This window comes from Schistocerca nitens, chromosome 6 (assembly GCF_023898315.1).
Source record: "Schistocerca nitens isolate TAMUIC-IGC-003100 chromosome 6, iqSchNite1.1, whole genome shotgun sequence".
Classification (NCBI taxonomy): Eukaryota; Metazoa; Arthropoda; class Insecta; order Orthoptera; family Acrididae; genus Schistocerca; species Schistocerca nitens.
Window position 1 is genome coordinate 558,084,186 of NC_064619.1, and position 17,259 is coordinate 558,101,444.

Sequence of the window (17,259 nt, forward strand, 5' to 3'; positions counted from 1 at the left end):
CATAATTAGCCTTTCTGTTGGCGTACTGTAATACAAAGTAATTATTTAACTAATAACTTAGGATAGAGTACGCATTAGAAAATTCACCAAATCATTTCTAATAATATGTTGCACTAATAACGCTAAACGCATTTTTAAAGCTCACTGTAAGACCAAGTTTCTGAAACTTGAGCGGTACAGTATCGTAAAATTACAGCGGTGCACCATACGCAATGACGCACTTTAGTTTTTGTTAATTTCTTATAAACGAACTACAACGAATACAGATTCATGACTGCCAGAAAACTAAAATTACTTCAGTTGTATTCACCCATAAATAAAAACATTGCGTTGCTACTGAACCACATAGCAGTAATTCTTCGCCACGTACACAGAAAATTAGATGAAAACTATAATAGAACCATCGCTGTCTTTACACGATCTGTTCTGCCACACACAGAACTCATAGCTGACGGCATGGCTCCAAGAATAACGCAGTTCACCCTCGCCTTATTAAACAGAAATTAAGAGCCCGTACAATATAGGTAACTGTCCCCTAGTTCGTCCCACATGAGTTTCGCGAAACGACCACGATGAGAAAATCGGGCAATCACATGCTCCATTTGAGAATGGGATAGAGAAGGGGGAAAGATAGTGGTACTAGAAGTAGCCCCGCTTGCGATGTATAGCTATAGATGTAGACGTAAAATGATACGTCCAAGAATGAGGAAAAGATGTCGAGAGAGAGAAGAGAGACGTGAGATATGTGAAAGCCAGTTTGGAAGCAGGTTTGAATTAGAGTTCTTTTCGAGAAAATGATATTGTAGTGCCTGTGTTATTCCGAATTACGATACAATGTTCCTTTGACATGCATGGATGTCGAAAGTAACAGGTACTGCGACGACTACAGCCCCTAGTTCGTCCCCAACATTAAATATGTTCGCAGTTTCGAGTATGGACAGCCATCAGCTGTAGACTGGAATTATAACAATGAACATTTCTCCCGACCGGAACTCGAACCCAAATTTCCCGCGGTCGCTGTAGCATTAGGCTATCCGTGCACGACTCACGGCCAAACCCACACTTCCATACGTCGTCAACCATGTGTCTACTGCCTGTACTCGTACATCCATTATGTACGTTGTATATTCCCGTACAGGCGAAACAATTTACTTGAAAGTCGCTTGCCCGCTGTTGGTGGATAAATACGATATTGCGGTGCCTATGTTGTTCCGGATTACAATGCAATGTACCTTTGGACATGTATTCGCAGGTGTAAATTAGTACGCCATGTACTAATCCTTAGTTTTGACGTGTTTGTTTTTATGTATGGTCGCTTGTAAATACTGTGTCCTGTTACGTTGTTGCGGCTTAGATACAGCCAACAACCAGGCCAGCCTCAGGACCCATCCTTAATTCATTATTAATTTCCTACGAGCACGGAAACTGAGCTCAAACCTCCATTATAAAAAAGAACTGTTTTGTAGACCTTGAGAAAGCCACAACAGCAAGTCATTTATTAAGTGATGTAGTAAGTTGTGCCAGGAAGATCGAATGGAAGAAATAATCATATGCATGAAATTCAAAATGTGGAATCATGCAGAGTTTCCAGGGGTAGGAAAAGGAGTGGAGAAGTTGTATTGCAATTGCAGTTAATTGAAAATAGTGTTATAATAACTAAAACATGAAACATTTCCTTAAACTTAGAATAGTACATAATCTTTAAGCTCAGGGACCTGGTTTATACGGGTTGTGGAACCGCGCACCGCCAATAGCAGCACCCCCGATAGAGTATTTAAGCGCCTGCCTCTCGTTCAGCCAGCAACCATCTCCCTGTCCTCCTCACCATTTCAGACGGTCGTCGCCCCCGTCCCGACCCTCGTACTGACCCTCCCCCCAAATACGTCCATGATTATTCCCGTGCCGACTGGAATGCTACCGGGATACCCTCTCTACCCAGGTCGATAGCCACCCCCTCACCTACCACCACCCTGATGATATTACCCGTGCCACATCCTTTCTTCAGCAGACCTTGTCTGAGGCCGCGGAGGCCCACGTACCTACCGTCGCCATCCACCCCCACCGTCCTACTTTACCCCCACAGGCCGTCCCCCGCCGTCTCTACCGTGCCTTCCTTCACACGCGTGACCCGGACGCACTAAGACGCCACCGACAACTACAACGACACATCAGGAACTTGCTCGCGGCTAAGAAACGCCGGGACTGGCGACAGACATGCACCCGTCTTGATGCTACACTTCCTATCAACTCGTCCAAGTACAGGTCAGCCTTCCACCGCCTTACCGGATCTAAGCCCCCTCCCTACTACCCTCTCCTTCATGATGATCAACCCTTCCCTGGCAACCTCCGTAAGACCAATCACTTTGTCTCCTACCTTTCCGATGTCCTTACCATCCCCGACGATCCCCAGTTCGATTACTCCCTCTTCCCAGATGTCCGCGATCGACCTGACACCTCTGTCCCTCCCCTCGCCCCTGGTTTCCAGTACTTGGACAACATTGCACACACCGAACTCAAAGCCCCCATCACTACTCAGGGTCTCGTCGCTACACTCCGCACGAAACGCAACACCGCTCCTGGTCACTATTGTGTCACCTATCGCCACCTCCGTGAAGCTCCGGCCTCCTTCCTCTCCAGTCTGGCCAGGCTCTATAATGTGGTCCTGTCCACCGGCTACTACCCCGAACTGTGGGAAACCTCCTGCATCCTGATGTTCCTCAAACCCTACAAACCGCCGTCCGCCGTCTCCTCCTACCATCCCATCAGCCTTACCTTGGCCTTCAGCAAGGTCCTGGAATCCATCCTTACCCGACGCATCCACCAGCATCTCCGCCAGAACCACCTCCTTCCCGTTACCCAGTGTGGCTTTCGGCCCTCCTTCTCTACCGATGACCTTCTCCTCCACCTCACTCATCTCCTCTCCGAACAACTTAATTCCCGTCGCTCCGCTATCTTCCTCTCCCTTGACCTCGAACGCGCCTGTGACCATGTGTGGCATTCCGGTCTCCTCTTCAAGATCCAAACCCCAAACCTTTGCCCTTCCTATTAACTACGTCCGTCTGATCTGGTCCTTTCTTTCCCAACATCCTACCTACGTCACCATCCATAACACGGATTCAAAAAATGGTTCAAATGGCTCTGAGCACTATGGGACTTAACATCTATGGTCATCAGTCCCCTAGAACTTAGAACTACTTAAACCTAACTAACCTAAGGACATCACACAACACCCAGTCATTACGAGGCAGAGAAAATCCCTGACCCCGCCGGGAATCGAACCCGGGAACCCGGACGCGGGAAGCGAGAACGCTACCGCACGACCACGAGCTGCGGACATAACACGGATTCCTACATCTTCTTTCCCTCCGCCGGTGTGCCCCAAGGTTCCATCCTTTCCCCTCTTCTGTGCCTTTTGTATACAGCGGACATGCCGCCGCCTTCACCCCCCCCCCCATCCACCTTCTCCAGTACGCCGATGACACCGCCTTCCTTGCCCTCGGGCGCCCACCCTGCAGCGCTCCCAACACCTTTAGTCACATCTTGACCGATTCACCACTTGGTGCAACCAGTGGTTGCTTAAGGTCAATCCTTCCAAAACCCAGGCCATCATAGTACGCAAAACCACCCCTTCCTTCCGCCCCCTCGATTTCTATGTCACCGTCTATGGCCGTCCTATCACCCACACCCCCACCCTTAAGTATCTTGGCGTCACCCTCGACCGTCGCCTCTCCTGGACTCCCCATCTCCCGACAATCCAAGCCAAGGCACACTCCAGACTCCGTCTCCTCAAGCTCCTTTCCGGCCGTTCGTGGGGTCTGGACCCCTCCACCATACTCCACACCTATAAATCCCTCATCCGCTCTATCCTTTGCTACGCCCACCCTGCCTGGATCTCCACTCCCCCTACCTTTTACAATCCCTTCAGATCCTAGAACGCCATGCTCTTCGCCTCGCCTATCTCATCCGTCTCCCCTCCCCCACACGGATTCTGTACGACCTTATTCCGTTCCCCCACCTCCTCCTTTTCCTCGAACGGATACGGATCCTCCTCACCCGCTGGTCTCTCCCATCCTCTCCCGCCCCCATCCGCTGCCATGCCTGTATTTCCACATCCCACCTGCTCTCCATCTCTCCACGCTCCATACCCTCTCCCAAGGTGGCTTCCTCCAGCTCCCCCTCCCTGATGATGCTCTTCTCCCCTCCATCTACCCCTCCTACCAGCTTTGATACTCCCTCCCTCTTTCTGTGTCAGTCAGTCCCACGCGTTTTGAAATTAGCAGACTGCAGCTACGATTACGTACTGCGCAGGGACGTCGACAGCTGCGTCAGTGACGGTGTCCGTGGCGAGCACGGCGGTCGCCCCCGCCGGCCACCGCGGCTTCAGCCTTCGCTACCGCCAGCTGCCGTGCTGCGGGGGCGTCATCAGCAACAGCACCTTCCAGCTGTCCAGTAGTGTTCTGCCTACTGGGCGCAACTACTCCTGTTCCTGGACCGTGGTGCCCGCCACTCAGGTACGTACTTCTAACCTGCGTGCTGTTCTGTGTACCAGACGATCCGCATGCGTGCTTCTCCAAATCCACATTCGCAGTTTGTCTTACTCATCACGGAAGTGCAAAGGTGTCGCGGAGAATAGGATGCACGAATGATTCTCTGCAGGAGCTGGATGGAGGCGCAGATGATGTCAAAGTTCTTTACTGTTAACCGTGATGAGCCACAACATTATAAGTACCTACTTAATAGTCGGTATGTGCACCTTTGGCGTGGATAACAGTGGCGATACCAAAGCAATGAGGCCTTGGTAGGTCGTTGGAGGGAGTTGGCACCACATCTGCACATCTGTCACGTAAATTACGGGGAGGGTAGGCTGATGAGCTCTGATGCCTCGTTCAGTCACATCCCAGATGTGTTAGATCGTGTTCAGATCTGGCGAGTCGGGCGACCAGCACATCAATTGGAACTCCCCACTCTGTTCCTCAAACCACTCCTTCACGCTCCTGGCCTTGGCACATGGCTCACTGTCCTGTTAAAAAATGCCAGTGCCATTGTGAAATAAGATCGTCAAGAAGGGGTGCGCGTGGTTTGCAACCAGTGTACGATATTCCTTGGCCGTCATGGTGCCTTGCACGAGCTCCTCTGGACCCATGGACGTCCACGTGAATGCTCTCCAGGGCATAATGGAGCCGCCGCCAACTTGTCTCCGTCCCGCAGTAAAGGTGCCAAGGGAGTTGCTCCCATGGGTGACGACGGATTCGCGTCCTCCCATTGGCATGATGAAGAAGGTATCGGGATGCATCAGACGATGCGAACTCTGCCACTGCGCCAATGTCCAGTGCCAATGGTCACGTGCCCGTTTCAGTCGTAGTTGCCGATGCCGTGATGTTAACATTGGCACATGTATGGATCGTCAGCAGCGGATGCACGTCGTTAGGAGTGCTCGGCGAATTGCGTGTTCAGACACACTTGTACTCTGCCCAACATTAATGTCTGATGTTAGTTACGCCACAGTTGGCCGCCTGTCTTGTTTTACCTGTCTGCCCAGCCTACGACCTGCGACATCTATAATGAGAGGTGGCCGTTTGGATGTAGTTTCACTCTGGTTTCGCCACATGTTGAAGACACACGCCACAGCAGTCCTGGAACACACAACAAGTCGTGCAGTTTCCGAAATGCTCGTGCCGCCGATCAAACTCAGATAGATCGCGCGCCTTCCTCTGTTCACCGCGCGTGTGTCTGACTAGCAATTATTAGTCGCCAGGTGACGCCGCTTTCACCTGCAAGGGTTTATATCTATAGTAGGTCGATGGTCAATGTTCTGGCTGGTCAGTGTGCAGTCCGATTAAAACAAATTGATATTTGACGTTTGTCACTTGCCACTGCAGTGTTGCCACATCCGCTGCTTGCTACCGCTCGGTTACAGACGTCACACAATCATCGTGGATCACTTCACAAATGCTGTTGATGTCTAAGGTGGAGCAATGTTGGAAGCGGCCGCCTCGAGGTATGACGGAAGTGGCTGACGCTCTGTCGACAGCTGATTTTAAGCGACCAATGAGTGAGCTGCGACAAAAAATGGCTCTGAGCACTATGGGACATAACTTCTGAGGTCATCAGTCCCCTATAAGTTAGAAATACTTAAACCTAACTAATCTAAGGACATCACACACATCCATGCCCGAGGCAGGATTCGAACCTTCAACCGTAGCGCCTAGAACCGCGATTTGCGACAGACGACCGATTTTGTAGTTCTGAATTCAAACTTACTTCCTAAACTAACCACAATCTCGTGATGTGCTATGTATTCGAGAAAACGGCGATCAACAATCTGCGGCAGAACTACAATCACGACCACTTTGTCCACGGCGTTTAAGGCTAAACACTATGGGGGAAATCAAGAGAGAAAAAAATTCACAAGATATTTGTTTGGATAGCCATCTTCCGCAGCAAAATTTCAGTTTTAGCGGTAAAAGCAGCCTATAATTTCTCGCTGTCACTGAAACCATCCACACACTGGCTACACGGCATGACGCGTTACCGACCGCTGAGCAGTCCTGGTTGGAACTTGGTTGATATTATAGGCGACACAAGCAGATTCCAAACGAAAAAAGAATAGGAATAAAAATAAGGACAAATAAAACAGTTAATACGATGAAATGAACGACGAAGTATTAGAAATAAAAAAAAAACATTTAAACCAGTTAATTGGATAAAAACGACGTCTGAAGTGTCAACTACCAAGAAATTTTAGTTGGGCTGTAGTGTACCATGCCAGTAGTAAGCAGACAAGTGACGGACGCTGAACACTCCAAACAGGGACACCAATGTGGTCGCGCAAATGTAAGTGCTTCTCGAAGAGGTAGCGTAGCAGCGAGCGGCCTTTTACCGCATTCCAAGCGGTCGACTGTCGGTGAATCAGGATGACGTGTCAGCGTCCTAGCTTGGGTAGCCGCAAAACGTAGGCTATTGGCCAGGCTACCAGGAGACAGCGGTGACCTCCAGGTGGCGGATCCTGGACGGCTGCAATGCTGCATCCAGTAGCGTGGGACCCCATCAGCGCAGAGCTGGAAGAACCTCAGCTTATACCTCGGACGGTTACATTACCGGTGACAGGTCTGTGGGGATGATAGTAGAGTGCCGGCCGCGGTGGTCTAGCGGTTCTAGGCGCTCAGTCCGGAACCGCGCGACTGCTACGGTCGCAGGTTCGAATCCTGCCTCGGGCATGGATGTGTGTGATGTCCTTAGGTTAGTTAGGATTAAGTAGTTCTAAGTTCTAGGGGACTTATGACCTCAGCAGTTGAGTCCCATAGTGCTCAGAGCCATTTGAACCATTTTTGTTAGTAGAGTGACTGTAACTTGGGCTGGCCGATCTGGCCGAGCGGTTCTAGGCGCTTCAGTCTGGAACCGCGCGACCGCTACGGTCGCAGGTTCGAATTCTGCCTCGGGCATGATTGTGTGTGATGTCCCTAGGTTAGTTAGGTTTAAGTAGTTCTAGGGGACTGATGACCTCAGATGTTATGTCCCATACTGCTCAGAGCCATTTGAGTCATTTTGACTGTAACTTGAGGACTATGCTGTCAAACAGCGGTCGCTGGTCGCAGCACAGCTGGTCAGTGATAGCTGCGTCGGAAGAGTGTCCTCCGGCAGAGACTGACGTATGGCGATGTACTGCCCAGCCGTGCCGATGACCTGCTCGGGTGGCCCAGGGGTACATAGGGGTGTTCCAAAATTCTTTTACAAATTTTTGGGACAGATTCCTTACATCAGAATAAGAAAAGAGTTCATACCATCATATGTCCGAAAACCATTCATTTTCGAGTTGGTAATTAAAGTTGACGTTCTGCGGCTTTCCAGATACAACGCAACAACTTCTCATATTTATAAAGCCGTTTGACTCATTATATTATAGATGGCGTTGTGTTGCCAGGGAGACTTGTTTACATTCAACGTGTCCATAGTTTATATGTTCTGCAGGTAGTGAGTTAACTGAAAACTCCTTGCAAACACGGCAGGGTATTCATTTTGTGAGCAGGCGGACATGATTTTTATGGACGCCAGTGTGGATGGTAATGGACACGAGCTCCCAGGGATGTATCAGACACCGTTTTAAGACTAAAGACAATCGAGTCATCTAATCTTTGGTGCTGTGTATAGTCACATTCCTGAGACACGAACCATAGTACCATAGACTATTGACTGAGGAAGAAAACATGTTGCTCGTACATCTGACCGGGAGGGAACGTTCTATGGTCTGTTGAAGAAGAGTCAGACATTAAAATACTCCAGACTCATCTTCAACGTAGGCAGGGCCTTAGATTTACTGATCACCCACCGTAGGAGAAATTTTCCCAATAGTTTGTTGCTCAAACTGCCAATCCATTGTTTGTCTCTTTATCTACATCTACATGGATACTCTGCTAATCACATTTAAGTGCCTGGTAGAGGGTTCATCGAAACCACCTTCACAGTTCTCTATTATTCCAATCTCACATAGCGTGCTGAAAGAATGAATACATATATTTTTCCGTATGAGCTCCGATTTCCCTTGTTTCATCGTGGTGACCGTTCCTCCCTATGTAGATTGGTGTCAACAAAATATTTTTACATTCGGAGGAGAAAGTTGGTGATTGGAATTTCGTGAGAAGATTCCGTCGCAACGAAAAACTCCTTTCTTTTAATGATTTCCATCCCAAATCCTGTATCATTTCTATGACACTCTCTCTCATATTCCGCGATAATAGAAAACGTGGTGCCTTTCTTTGAACCTTTTCGATGAACTCCGTCAGTCCTATCTGGTAAGGATCCCACACCGCGCAGCAGTATTCTAAAAGAGGACGGACAAGCGTAGTGTAGGCAGTCTCCTTAGTAGGTCTGTTACGTTTTCTAAGTGTCCTGCCAATAAAACGCAGCCTTTGGTTAGCCCTCCCCACAACATTTTCTATAAGTTCTTTCCAGTTTAAGTTGTTCGTAATTGTAATACCTAGGTATTTCGTTGAATTTAGGGCTTTTAGATCAGACTGATTTATCGTGTAACCGAAGTTTAACGAGTTCTTTTTAGCACTCATGTGGATGACCTCACACTTTTCGTTATTTAGGGTCAACTGCCACTTTTCGCACCATTCAGATATTGTTTTCTAAATCGTTTTGCTGTTTGTTTTGATCTTCTGATGAGTTTATTAGCAGATAAACGACAGCGTCATCTGCAAACAACCGAAGACGGCTGCTCAGATTGTCTCCCAAATCGTTTATATAGATAAGGAACAGCAAAGGACCTATAACACTACCTTGGGGAATGCCTGAAATCACTTCTGTTTTACTCGATGTCTTTCCGTCAATTACCTCTCTGACAGGAAATCGCAAATCCAGTCACATAACTGAGACGATATTCCATAAGCACGCAATTTCACTACGAGCTGCTTGTGTGTTACAGTGTCAAAAGGCTTCCGGAAATCCAGGAATATGGAATCGATCTGAAATCCCTTGTCAATAGCACTCAGTACATCATGTGAATAAAGAGCTAGTTGTATTTCACAGGAACGACGTTTTCTAAACCCATGTTGACTGTGTCAATAGACGGTTTCCTTCGAGGTAATTCATAATGTTCGAACACAATATATATTCAAAAATCCTGCTGCGTATCGACGTTAACGATATGGGCCTGTAATTTAGTGGATTACTCTTACTACCTTTCTTGAATATTGGTGTGACCTGTGCAACTTTCCAGTCTTTGGGTAAGGATCTTTCGTCGAACGGTTGAATATGATTGTTAAGTATGGAGCTAATACATCACCATACTCGGAAAGGAACCTAGTTGGTATACAGTCTGGACCAGAAGACTTGCTTTTATTAAGCGTTGCCAGTCAGCGACCAGAGACACTAGAGTGAGGTTGTGTTTGCCTGTCCGTCGCTCGCATGGGTTTCAAACAACGCGTGGAACATCAAGTTCTGTTTGACGGCGCAAAAATGAGTGCCAAAGAAACTCATGAAGTGTTGAAATTGGTGTATGGTGATAATGCTGTAACTCTGTAAACTGTTTACAAGTGGTATGAGGCATTTAAAAGCGGAAATGAGTAGGCAGAAGATGAGCAACGTTCTCGACACCCATTAAACTCAAAACCAGAAGAAAACGTGCAAAAAGTGGCAAAAACTGTTCATTGAACCAGGCCAATAAGTATTCGAGAGCTTGACGAAGATCTTGGGGTCTCGTACGGGTCTGTGCAAACCGATAAATTGCAAATGAGACGGCTGGCCGGTGTGGCCATGCGGTTCTAGGCGCTACAGTCTGGAACCGCGTGACCGCTACGGTTGCAGGTTCGAATCCTGCCTCGGGCATGGATGTGTGTGATGTCCTTAGGTTAGTTAGGTTTAAGTAGTTCTAAGTTCTAGGGGACTGATGACCACAGCAGTTAAGTACCATAGTGCTCAGAGCCATTTGAACCATTTTGCAAATGAGACGAGTTATTGAAGAATTGGTACTACGATTTTTGCGTGATGAACAGAACGAAAGTCGTCTGACAGTTTGCACGGAGATGAAACTTGGGTCTACGGCTATGACCGTGAGACGCAAAATTCCGAGTTCCCAATGGAAAATCAGTGAACCTCTTTGCCCTAAGAATGTATGTCAATCACAGTTGAATATCGAAGTTATGCTCATAGTTTTCTTCGATATTGAGGACATAGTGCGATCAAAGTTCGTTACAAGGCGAAGAAACGGAAACGCCGAATTTTATAAAGGCGTACTGCAACGTTCGCGAAACGATGTACGGAGCGATACACCTTAAAAATAGACCATTGGCTTCCTTCTATTTATCACGACAATGTGCCCTGTCGAATCTCACCTTTCCATCGGGAGTTTTTGGCCGGAAAAGTGTTCCTCTCCGCCCACAATCGACATAATCACAAGAGTTAGCAGCAAGCGACTTCAGGCTCTTCGAAAAATTAAAACCGTGCTTATACGTATTATCATTCCTGACTTTGAAAGGGCCATCACAGAACAACTGAACGTCCTTCCAAAAAAAGCCTTCCAGAAATGCTCCCCGTCACGGTTTCAAAGTTGTGATGAGTACACTGCTAGCAAGAACAGTATCTTTAAGAAGATGAAATGAATTCCATGTAAACTTATTACTTTGTTTGTAATAGAATTATTCACCGTATTTTTTGAACACTCTTCGTCATACAGAAATTGAATAGCAATGTACATTAAACGTGTTTTTTCTTGGCAACCATTAGGAATAGGGCATATGTTCATATGAAGTTTTTTGTTCAGAATGACCAATATTATCACCACTGAATGTGTGTACCTATCCTCCTGACTCACCCTGCATTTGCGTTTTATGCTGTCAAAATTTTTCGTCAGAAAATGGGCTGAAGTTTTGTTTTTTCGACAATCAATACTTAAGTGTTAACAAATTTTTTTTGAGTGCGATCTGTGTTGGACAGCTTTCGCAAATGTTAAGAACTGCGTTAGTACCAAGCTGTTCTCAAATTTTTTTACTATCGATATCGGTCAAAATTCAGCCCATCTTCAGGTGATGTACACATATATTTCCCCGTACACTCTACAACTGCAATAACTAATCATTCTTGAAATATAAACAGCAATGTTTACATTACGTAAGCAGCACATTTAAAGAATGATTAGTTAATGCAAGTGGGGAATGCATATTTTAATACACATTTTATTACTCAAAGATGGTATGAATTTGATCGAAATACATTATTCAAAAAATAGCCCAGTACAGACAAGTACTAAAGGATGCCATTCATTACATACATTTCGTAATAATGAGTGAGAGAGCGAGCACTTCAACATTCTCTTATGATATTGCCAAAAATAGTTGGAGCAATCATCAAATTCTTTAAGATACTAAGTAATAAACACTTCATTCAATCTCCGTTTCTGAACAATTCTGCTTGCTTTCTGAAACCATTCTATAATAGAGAGGAGAAAATTGTTGCATGGTTTGTTTTTGTGGGATGACAATGGGGAGAAGGGGACGTTTGATAAAAAGAACTATGCTTAGAGCACATTTACACACAGAGGACATAGTCCACAGTTTGATACAACAGAGTAAGTAAACGGAGTTGTTGTGAACTGAAATGTAAGACACGTGACGTTAGGGAACTGCCTTCAAAATGCGACTAAGAAAAACTGACAGTTTAACATATTTCAGCAGAACACGGCAGCCAGGAAGATATAGTCTGAAATTGACACGGAGACATTCAAAAGGAAATGCACGTCTGAAGCAGAATGCACGTCTGAAGCAATACGACAGCGTTCGACAAAAGCAGAAGTGGACGGGAGATGTGAAATATACAGCACGGTTGCTTTGCCAGTGCACGTTCTTGCTGAAACTTGTCTCTTGTATTGGGAGATGAGTTCCAAACACCGTATTCCATGAAATATTGACAGCTCTCCGGCACGTTCCATTTATCCTGAGAGCATCTGGCCACTTCGGCCGGCCCTTCGCCACGCCCCAGACTGACACAAGTGCCGAAAAGTTGGCAGCCCTTCGTGTAGGACGCCACTCAGCCAAGACGAACAGTTTTTGCACGGTCAACACAAGGAAACACCGCAGTCGGCGGCATCTCTACTTCTAAATTTACTTTCCCCAAGTACCAAAGTATACCACTGGTAAACTATTTTATTTATTATCGGTAGATCCAGTTTTACATAAATGTACCTATGGTTATTTTTCTCAACAAGTTACAGTACACGTTTTTCTTGTTTTCAATATTCAGATGAAATTGTCTGACTTTCAACTTATTGTTTACGAATACCACATTCCTTGGTTTTGTACGAGATTATCTTCATTTTGCTGCTATTGCACATGAAAAATGAGCTACGGAATTACATAAATCGATTATAAAAACCAACCGGATACAGGGTGATTCACGAAAATATGCTAATAAATGGTTCAAATGGCTCTGAGCACTATGGGACTTAACATCTGAGGTCATCATTCCCCTAGAACTTAGAACTACTTAAACCTAACTAACCTAAGGACATCACACACATCCATGCCCGAATCAAGATTCGAACCTGCGACAGTAGCGGTCGCGCGGTTCCAGAATGAAGCGCCTAGAACCGCTTTGCTAATATTTTAGTATGTTATTCTACAAGTAAAACTAAAGAAAGAAGTACATACAAACGTAAGTCCACAAATGTATGGTTATGGAGTTACGGCTAATAAAAGATTTTGCCTGGAATCTAGCAACTTCGCTAATATGAAGCCATCGTAAAACAGTACGAGGTTAAAGTAAAGCACGATTTCCATTTATTTTGTTGTTATTGATCTGGTGAATCTAATAAAACATGTCCCAGTCGTGTATCTGCAGTAGTTTTCCAGAACATCCAGATTATGAACGCTAGGCAGAGAACCTGTCTCCCGTAACCTTCGAAATAATGGTTCGTGCATTCGGAATACTCCGAGTTGGATAACGTACTCTATATTCGTTAACTCCAGCCGTAGCATTACCATACACATTTGCCAGAAATAAACACCATATCGGCGTGTCCCTCAGTCGTAAATTTAAAAGACATCCCCATTTCATAAATAATCTACAAACTACAACAGATACTATTTGGTTTCACTTAAATATACTGTTGTTATTATATCCTTTCACAAAAAAATAGAGAAAACTAACTCGTTTCAATGTTAAAAAATGACTGAAACAACTCACTAAGGGCTGCCAACAATGACAAACGTTCCTACATTATTAATCGAAAGTAAACAAATTCACTTGTATAATAATCTTTGCTACTCTGGGTGTTCTGGAAAACTACTGTAGATACACGTCTGGGACATGTTTTATTAGATTCACCAGACCAATAGCAACAAAATGAGTGGAAATCGTGCTTTAATTTAACCTCGTACAGTTTTGCGCTGGCGTCACATAAGCGAAGTTGCTAAATTTCAGTTCCGGTACTTTACCAACGCAGCTTCCACAGATTACATTCAAAACCGATTGCTGCTTGGTCCCTGCATGTCCTGACTTTGGCCCGGACCCTTTGAGGCTGTTGCCTTTTCTGTATTTGCCCCAGGCCATTTAACCTAAAAAACCGCCCAGTCCACGCCACACAACCCCTGCTACCCGTGTAGCCGCCTGCTGTGTGTAGTGGACTCCTGACCTATCCAGCGGTACCCGAAACCCCACGAACTTATGGCGCAAGTCGAGGAATCCGCAGCCCACACGGTCGCAGAACCGTCTCAGCCTCTGATTCAGACCCTCCACTTGGCTCGGCGCCAAAGGTCCGCAGTCAGTCCTGTCGACGATGCTGCAGATTGTGAGCTCTGCTTTCATCCCGCTAGCGAGACTGGCAGTCTTCACCATATCAGATAGCCGCCGGAAGCCAGAGAGGATTTCCTCCGATCCATAGCGACACACATCATTGGTGCCGACAATAGCGACCACCTGCAGATGGGTGCACCCTGTACCCTTCATTTCATCCGGAAGGACCCTTTCCACACATGGAATGACTCCCACCGGTATGCACACGGAGTGCATATTGGTTATCTTCCCCTCCCTTGCAGCCATATCCCTAAGGGGCCCCATTACGCGCCTGACGTTGGAGCTCCCATCATTGTGCGGCAACAGTGAAACGGTATGCTTTCATAGCACGCTATTTATAGCGGGAAAAGCGGCAAGTACTACCTTCAGGGAGTCTCCTAGTATTTTATTATAACAAATCGTACGTAAAACGACGCGTTTTTGAGAGATCGCAAATATAGTTGTGTTTTGAAACAGCTTATGTTCATACCACGTACGCTATAGTATGAAAACCAGAGTTCAGATCTGTATGATTTAATACGGTATGGCGACTCCTAAGTTCTGCTTATTATGTAAAGCAGATGATGCATTTCATTGGGCATGTTGGCAGATTCTCCCCTTTCACGTTTCGCAACGGAGTGGAACGTTGAACTGCAGGCTGTGACGTCGCTAGCTCCTCCTCCGTGAACGTTTTCACCTCCTGCGAGAGGCACGTGTGGGTTCTCCCCTAAATAAACAATGAGTATCTTGAGTGATGCTTTCCCGAAGTAATAGCCGGTTGAAAGGCTCGGTGCTAGCGTCCTATCGTATTGCCTAAACTGCACAACATGATCTGACGTTGCTGTCGTGAACCTTTCAAGCAGTGAGTCTTGAAAATGTTATGAGCTGCAGAGATGCAGTGTAGTACTCTCGACTACCACGTGACACAGTTCTAACTGAACTGCATCTGTTGAAACGAAGAATGTAAAACGCGTTTTTGTTGCCGTTTATCATCTCGACCAGCGAGCAAGTGAAGGAGCTAGCTCCACTAGGAAGACGACTACCGGCATGCACATGAACCGGTATCCTACAACTGGTGCTATGGTAAACTTTTATTTTCATTGCAGCTACATGGTGTATTCTGGGTGACGGTAATTCCTATATCGAGAATTTCTACCGTAATCGGGGGGCCACTGACGTATTGAAGTAATTAATGATCCAGTTGGTGGATCAAGCACTGTTACCTGTCTGTCCTCTGACTGGAAGGTCCCTCACGACGAAATGCCAGCCCCGTATTGTTAACATCAACTATGGGGATCGGAGGATGACCCATTAGGATTTATTCGCGGTAGCCCTTGACGTGGTAACCAATGCTCATCCCACTGCCAGTGCAGGTTTGAAGAAGCGAGTATCCCCATCACAGTTTCAGCTGCGGCCAGTCGCTTAGTTAGTACAATGTTGCGACCAAGACGAACAACTTCATTCGTGTAGGTGACATAAATACCATTTGTTTCAGGAGGAGTGTTAAATATTATAGATGATGATGATGATAGTATAGACTTATCCGAATGTAACATTTCATACTACGTGTCTTCAATTTTTATTGTCTATAAGAAGCAATTGTTAATATATAACGATTACTAGCAGAAGTTATTAATACAGATTAATTCTTACAAAACTGAAGACAGCAACCAGCCACTATTAATACTGCTATTTATTTAGGTAAATAGCGCCGTTACCGGTTTCGAACTGGCAAGTTCATCATAAGACGACTGTTCACATGATTTCCAAGATACGCTTTACATTATCATCCGGTTTCGATTTTTATTCTTCCACTGTGGCGAAGTACTTTTGGTGTGTTGTTGCCGTCAAAAATTCCGCGCGATTTTGTGGTCATCCAGAGAACTGGACGAAGGGGACTCTGCGCAGGACGCCACGCCGGCCGGAGTGGCCGTGCGGTTCTGGGCGCTACAGTCTGGAGCCGAGCGACCGCTGCGGTCGCAGGTTCGAATCCTGCCTCGGGCATGGATGTGTGTGATGTCCTTAGGTTAGTTAGCTTTAATTAGTTCTAAGTTCTAGGCGACTGATGACCTCAGCAGTTAAGCCGCATAGTGCTCAGAGCCATTGACGCCGCCATACCCGCCGACAATTGTCGTCTAGGGTAGGGCAGTGCAGGAACTCAGCGCTGAACACAATGTGGCGGCATTCACCAGTAGTCCATGCTTGCCAGTCCCGACACCGCCCCAAACGCAGCCGCTACTGTTGTGATATTAACGGCAGCCTGTGCATGGCGTGGTAATTCCCCTGCTGCTGATTACAAACCAATGGTTCAAGATGATGCAGACTGTTGTACGGAGTCCAGAAGCAGTCTCGTTTGCCAAGTGCAGATGTGATACGGTTATGATGTGCTTGGTGAAGAATTCGGCGAGACTGTAATGGTAGTAACACGAGGTCGACCAAAGGGTAAGTATGCCTGATCTCACATTCGAATTACCCACTAATCTGGAAGCACGATTTGTCCAGCAGGCCAAATGGAGACTCTCAACGAGGCCCCATCAGCAGTCTGTCAGGTGCTGATAACGCAGTCTCACGTGAGTACCTGGCTTTTCCGTAACCTTCACAATGAACTCTCGACTTCTGACGCACCTTGCATAACCTACCAGACCTGGTAACAACAGTAATGATGAGCAACACTAATGCACTCTTTTGGCTGTTGTAACTGTCGCAGAAAACTGCAACTTTTGTGACTTATGTAACCGCCAGTGGTGTGTATGTGTATTAAGTTCAATTGACACTCGATCGTGTGTTCTGTGCGCTCCACTTGTTTTTGTCAGGCAGGGTATATCCCATTATAGTTCGACGTTCAGTCGGAGCTTACAACAATAGCATTGTTTTTACCAGAATTGACAAAAATCTTCTTTTCATAAGTTTAATGGAAATAATAAACAAATAAATTGTTACAAAGCTTGCCAACGGAAAGGATCAACGGAAAGGATTGTTTCTAGATACAGCGTA

At 46.2% G+C, this 17,259-nt stretch overlaps 1 protein-coding gene across 1 annotated transcript in view; it reads left to right on the forward strand.

The window, feature by feature from the left end:
- Positions 1 to 17,259, forward strand: part of LOC126263462 (uncharacterized) — a 165,507-nt gene that overhangs the window by 74,150 nt on the left and 74,098 nt on the right. The window contains exon 6 of the mRNA XM_049960555.1: positions 4,309 to 4,511. Within this exon, the coding sequence (XP_049816512.1) occupies positions 4,309 to 4,511 (203 nt within the window). The remainder of the gene's footprint in view (positions 1 to 4,308; positions 4,512 to 17,259) is intronic.